The 5897-nt window shown below is 54.2% G+C and overlaps 1 protein-coding gene across 3 annotated transcripts in view; it reads left to right on the top strand.

The window, feature by feature from the left end:
• The first annotated feature begins 3460 nt into the window (after nucleotides 1-3460).
• CREB3L3 (cAMP responsive element binding protein 3 like 3) overlaps nucleotides 3461-5897 on the top strand; it is a 22853-nt gene continuing 20416 nt past the window's right edge. For 2 of the 3 annotated variants that reach the window (XM_017507381.2, XM_037731017.1), the window contains exons 1-2: nucleotides 3461-3629; nucleotides 4709-4837. In XM_017507381.2, coding sequence (XP_017362870.1) covers nucleotides 3585-3629; nucleotides 4709-4837 — 174 coding nt within the window. In that variant the 5' untranslated portion in view covers nucleotides 3461-3584. The remainder of the gene's footprint in view (nucleotides 3630-4708; nucleotides 4838-5897) is intronic. The other variant, XM_017507382.2, reaches the window with a different exon arrangement.

Here is a 5897-nt window from a genome sequence, read left to right as displayed (position 1 = left end):
TTTTTTTTGAGATGGAGTCTTACGCTGTCGCCAGGCTGGAGTGCAGTGGCGCGATCTCGGCTCACTGCAACCTCTGCCTCCCGGGTTCAAGCAATTGTCCTGTCTCAGCCTGCTGAGTAGCTCAGACTACAGGCTCATGCTGCCACGCCCAGCTTATTTTCTGTATTTTAGTAGAGACAGGGTTTCATCATGCTGGCCAAGATGATCTTGATCTCCTGACCTGGTGATCTGCCTGCCTCGGCCTCCTAAAGTGCTGGGATTACAGGCATGAGCCACCGTGCCTGGTTGATTTTTTTTTTTTTAAGTAATTAATGCAGTGTTTCTCCCCCTGGACCCTGTGGCTATAGGGTGGGACTGCTGTCTGGGGTGGGGCCGTCCTGGGCACTGCATGGTGCTAACAGCACCTCTGGCCTCCACCCACTCCATGCCAGGAATACTCGTGACAACCACAGAGGTCCCAGACATCGCCCAGTGAGTGTCCTGAGCTTCAGCCCCGGCAGTCGAGGCTGCGGTGAGCTATGATCACACCACCGCACTCCAGCCTGCCCTGGGGGAGGGCAATTGCAGTAACGGAGTCAGTGTTGGATAAAAGAAAAATATAAATCAGGAAGCGAATTTTTTTTAGAGCAAGGAGGGCACCTGAATTACCCCTGTCAACCAGCACATGGCATAGTGTCCAGCAAACAGAAAGCTTGATTCACTCCCCTTTTGCAAAACTTCCAACAGCGACCTGCTGTTTAGCAGAAACCAGACTCCTTGCCACAATGCACAGGGCTGCACAGACCTGCCCCGTCACCTCCCTGCCTTCCCCTCCTCCCTCTCTCCCTCTCCCTCTCTCTGATCCAGCCACAGGGGCCTGGTCTCTGTTCCTCCAAGGCACTAGGAATGGACCTACCCCAGGGCCTTTGCACCGGCTGTGCCTCTGCCTGGGACACCTTCCCCCAGACCTCCCCAGGGCCAGCTCCATCTCCTCGTTCAGGACTGCACTTAACATGTCATCATTTTTTAATATATATATATATATTTTTTTTATCTCAGCTGTGCAGAGTTTTTTTTTTTGTTTGTTTGTTTTTGAGACAGAGTCTCACTGTCACCCAGGCTGGAGTGCAGTGGCCTGATCTTGGCTCACTGCAACCTCTGCCTCCCGGGTTCAAGTAATTACCCTGCCTCAGGTGGCTGGGATTACAGGCACCTGCCACCAAGCCCGGCTAATTTTTTTTTTTTTTCTTTGAGACAGAGTTTTGCTCTGTCCCTCAGGTTGGTGTGCAGTGACACTATCTCAGCTCACTGCAACCTCCACCTCCTGGGATCAAGCAATTCTCCTGCCTCTGCTGCCCACGTAGCTGGAACTACAGACGCCTGCCACCATGCCTGGCTAATTTTTTGTATTTTTAGTAGAGACGGGGTTTCACCACGTTGGCCAGGATGGTCGTCTTGATCTCCTGACCTCATGATCCACCTGCCTCAGCCGCCCAAAGTGCTGGGATGACAGGCGTGAGCCACCACACCTGGCCTTTTTTTTTTTTTTTTTTTTTTTTTTTTTTTATTTTTTTTTTTTTTTTTTTTTTTTTTTTTTTTTTTTGAGATGGCGTCTTGCTCTGTCACCCAGGCTGGAGTGCAGTGGCACTATCTTGGCTCACTGCATCCTCTGCCTCCCAGGCTCAAGCGGTTCTTCTGCCTCAGTCTCCTGAGTAGCTGGGACTGCAAGCGTCCACCACCACGCCTGGCTAATTTTTGTATTTTTAGTAGAGATGGAATTTCACCATGTTGGCCAGGCTGGTCTTGAATTCCTGGCCTCAGGTGATACCCCACCTAGACCTCCCAAAGTGCTGGCAATACAGATGTGAGCCACCACACCCAGCCTAACATGGCATCCTCTGAAGGGGGACTTTGTCTGGGCACAGTGGCTCACACCTATAAACCCAGCACTTTGGGGGGCTAAGGTAGGTGCATCATTTGAGCCCAGGAGTTTGAGACCAGTCCGGGTGGGGAGACCCCATGTCTACAAAAAAACGAAATTAGCCATGTGTGGTGGTGTGTGCCTGTAGTCTCAGCTACTTGGGAGGCTGAGGTGGGAGGATCACTTGAACCCAGGAGTTGGAGGCTGCAGTGAGCCATGATCGTGCCACTGTACTCCAGCCTGGGCAACAGAGCAAGATCCTGTCCCCACCACAGAAAGAAAAAAACAAAACAAAACAAAAATGCAGGACTCCTCTCTGTCGGTGGTGGGAGGAGGAGAGGTCAGAGACAGCCTCTCAGCCATCCGGGCTGATTCACAAATATCGAACATTCACGAAAATGTCAACACAGTGACCTAGAGTCAGAGGGGAAGAGGGGGTGTACAAGAGCGGAGTTCCAGGCAGAAGGACCAGCAGGTGCAAAGGCCCTAAGCAGGGACCAGTTTGGCTCCATAAATATTTGTCAATGAAAGATAGAAGATTCTAGAAAGAATTGATTGCCCAGAATTGGCCATGGGGATTCGGAGGCGGCATCCAAGCTGGTCATGGAGGGGGCTGGGGGCCAGAGGTTGGCAGGTGGGATGAGGAGTGGAATCTGCAGGCCGGGAAGCCGGCTTCAGTGAAGACCTGGGCTGGGTAAGGGCCCTGGGCTATCCCAGAACCCGTCTGGGAATTCTGAAGAGGAAAGTTCCCGTAACTGGCTGGGTGCGGTGTCTCAGCTTGTAATCCCATCACTTTGGGAAGCCGAGGTGGGTGGATCATAAGGTCAGAAGTTCGAGACCACCCTGGCCAACCTGGTGAAACTCATCTCTACCAAAAATAAAAAATTAGCTGGATGTGATAGCGGGCACCTGTAATCCCAGCTACTAGGGAAGTTGAGGCAGGAGAATCCCTGGAACCCAGGAGCAAGAAGTTGCAGTGAGCTGAGATCCTGCCATTGCACTCCAGCCTGGGCCACAAGAGTGAAACACTGTAAAGAAAAGGTCCCATAAGTGGCTGGGGGCGGCGGCTCACATATGTAACCCCAGCACTTTGGGAAGCCAAGGTGGGTGGGTCACAAGGTCAGGAGTTCGAGACCAGCCTGGCTAACATGATGAAACCCCATCTCTACTAAAAATATACAGATTAGCCTGGCGTGGTGGTGGGTGCCTGTAATCCCAGCTACTGGGGAGGCTGAGGCAGGAGAATCGCTTGAATCCAGGAGGCAGAGGTTGCAGTGAGCGGAGATCTCGCCATTGCACTCCAGCTTGGGGAACAAGAGCAAAACTCTGTCTCAAAAAAAAAAAAAAAGGTCCCTGTAAGTAGGGGAGAGGTCATGGTAGAGCTGAGGTACCCCAGACTTCGACCTTTGCCCACTGAGGGCTGGAAAACCACCAAATACCCAGATAACGGTCTTCCCTCCCCTGCCCCTGCCTGCCCCAGTGTCACTGGCCCTCAGCCCTGTCTCTCTGCTCTGTCCACCAATCAGCACCCTGGGGTGGGCTGGGAGCTGCCTGGGACTGTTTGAGCATCTTTTGGGAGTGGTGACAGAGCCACAGAAGGCTGCAGGCTTGCCCGGCCCCAGACAGCGCTGGCAGCAGGTGGATTTCCAGCTTGGAGCAGAGACTCCCCCCCAGGCATCTGCAGATGGAACTGGATGGACCCATGAATGAGAATTTAGCTGCAGGAAAGGTGAGCCCTGCTGGGCCCCCAGGGGAGCAGGAGTCTATGCTGGGAAAAAGCCTCCCGAAGCTGCCAGAGCTGGAAGGAAACCCATCTCCACCCCCATTGAACGGAAAGACAGATCCAGAGGAAGGGTGCAACCAGCAAAACTCTGTGCCTCTGCCCTGGGACTGCCCCTGTCTTTCTTCCGGGGCCCCCATTCCTCCCAGGAGTGGGCACCTGGGCAGGCGTGAAGGCCTCAGAGGCAAGCGGCATCCCTAGCAGGGGCCTCTCTCCAGCACTTTTAATTTTATTTTATTATTATTTTTTGAGATGGAGTCTTCCTCTGCCACCCAGGCTGGAGTGCAGTGGCGCGATCTCAGCTCACCGCAACTTCCACCTCTGGGTTCAAGCGATCCTCCTGCCTCAGCCTCCCAGGTAGCTGGGATTACAGGCACGCGCCACCACACCCAGCTAATTTTTGTGTTTTTCATAGAGACAGGGCTTCACCATGTTGGCCAGGCTGGTCTCAAACTCCTGGCCTCAGGTGATGTGCCTGCCTCGACCTCCCAAAGTGCTGGGATTGCAGGCGTGAGCCGCCGTACCTGGTATCCGTTTTTGTTTTTTGGCCCAGGCTGGAGTGCAGTGGTGCAGTCAGAGCTCACTGCAGCCTCAACCTCCTGGGCTCAGGAGATCCTCCTACCTCAGCCTCCCCAGTAGCTGCGATGACAGTTGTGTGACAACACAGCAGGCTAATTTTTCAAAATTAGTTTCAGTAGGGATCGGATCTCTCTATGTTGTGAGGGCTGGTCTTGAGCTCCTGGTCGCAAGTGATCCTCTTGCCCCGGCCTCCCAAAGTGTTGAGATTACAGGTGTGAGCCACCACACCCAGCCTCTCCAGCGCTTTCAGAGAAATTGGCTCTCACACTGGAATTCTATCAGCCTCAAAGTCCAGATTGGCAAGGGGAGGCCCAGCGAGGGGCAGCGGCTGACCCAAGAGGCCGAGCGGCGACTGAACTTGAGCTGGAAGGGACCAGAGTTGTGTGTGCAGGGGAGCTGGGGAGGAGACGGGATGTGCGTGACCCTCACACCTGTTCCTTGCGCCCCAGATGGCTTCTTCTGCCTGCCCCATGGACCCCATCGACAGCCTGGAGCTCCTGGACCTCCTGTTTGACCGTCAGGACGGCGTCCTGAGACATGTGGAGCTGGGCGAGGGCTGGGGCCGCGTCAAAGACCAGGTAAGGAGCCCACTGCAGATACCCCGGGCCGCCGAGCTCCGGGCGGGCCACCCGAGGCCCCACGCAGGTCCTAGACCCGCCAGAGCCCAGCCAGAGCTCCGCTCGGCTCTACAAAGCACTGATGGCTCACGGTGCTTGATTTTAGCAAGACACATTATTTTTCTTACGGGTGAGGAAATGGAGGTCCAGAGCAGCGTGGAAACTTCTCCAAAGTTGCACTGCAATTTGGAGTTAGGTTCAAACTCAAAATCGGGGCTTGCACCTTCCTGGCCGGGTTCAGCTCTCTCCTTCCCCTCCCTCCCTCCCTCCTTCCTTCCTCCCTCCCTCCCTCCCTCCCTTCCTTCCATCCTTCTTTCTCTCTCTTTCTTTCTTTCTCTATCTTTCTCTCTTTTTATTTTGAGATGGAGTTTCACTCTTGTTGCCCAGGCTGGAGTGCAATGGCACTTCCTCGGCTCAGCACAACCTCCGCCTCCCAGGTTCAAGCAATTCTGGTGCCTCAGCCTCCAGAGTAGCTGGGATTACGGGCATGCGCCACCACGCCTGGCTAATTTTGTATTTTCAGGAGAGACGGGGTTTCTCCATGTTGGCCAGGCTGGTCTCGAACTCCTGACCTCAGGTGATCCACCCGCCTCGGCCTCCCAAAGTGCTGGGATTTCAGGCGTGAGCCACTGTGCCCGGTCTCTCTTCTTTCTTCCCTTTCCCTCCCTTCCTTCCTTCCTTCCTTCCTTCCTTCCTTCCTTCCTTCCTTCCTTCCTTCCTTTCTTCCTCCCTCCCCTTACCTTCATATCCCGTCTCCTCATTTCCCTTCCCTTCCCTTCCCTTTTTCCCTTCCCTTCTTCCCTTCCCTTCCCTTTTTCCCTTCCCCTCTTTCCTTCCCTTCCCTTCTTCCCATCCCTTCTTCCCTTTCCTTCCCTTCCCTTCTTCCCTTCCCTTCTTCCCTTTCCTTCCTTTCCCTTCTTTCCTTCCCTTCTTCCCTTTCCTTCCCTTCCCTTCTTCCCTTCCCTTCCCTTCTCCCTTCCCTTCTTCCCTTCCCTTCTTCCCTTTCCTTCCCTTCCCTTCT

The sequence above is a fragment of the Cebus imitator genome, unplaced genomic scaffold (genome assembly GCF_001604975.1).
Source record: "Cebus imitator isolate Cc_AM_T3 unplaced genomic scaffold, Cebus_imitator-1.0 Scaffold375, whole genome shotgun sequence".
In the NCBI taxonomy this organism is placed as follows: domain Eukaryota; kingdom Metazoa; phylum Chordata; class Mammalia; order Primates; family Cebidae; genus Cebus; species Cebus imitator.
Note: the sequence above shows the minus strand (reverse complement) of the source record. Positions and strands in the feature narration are given on the sequence as shown.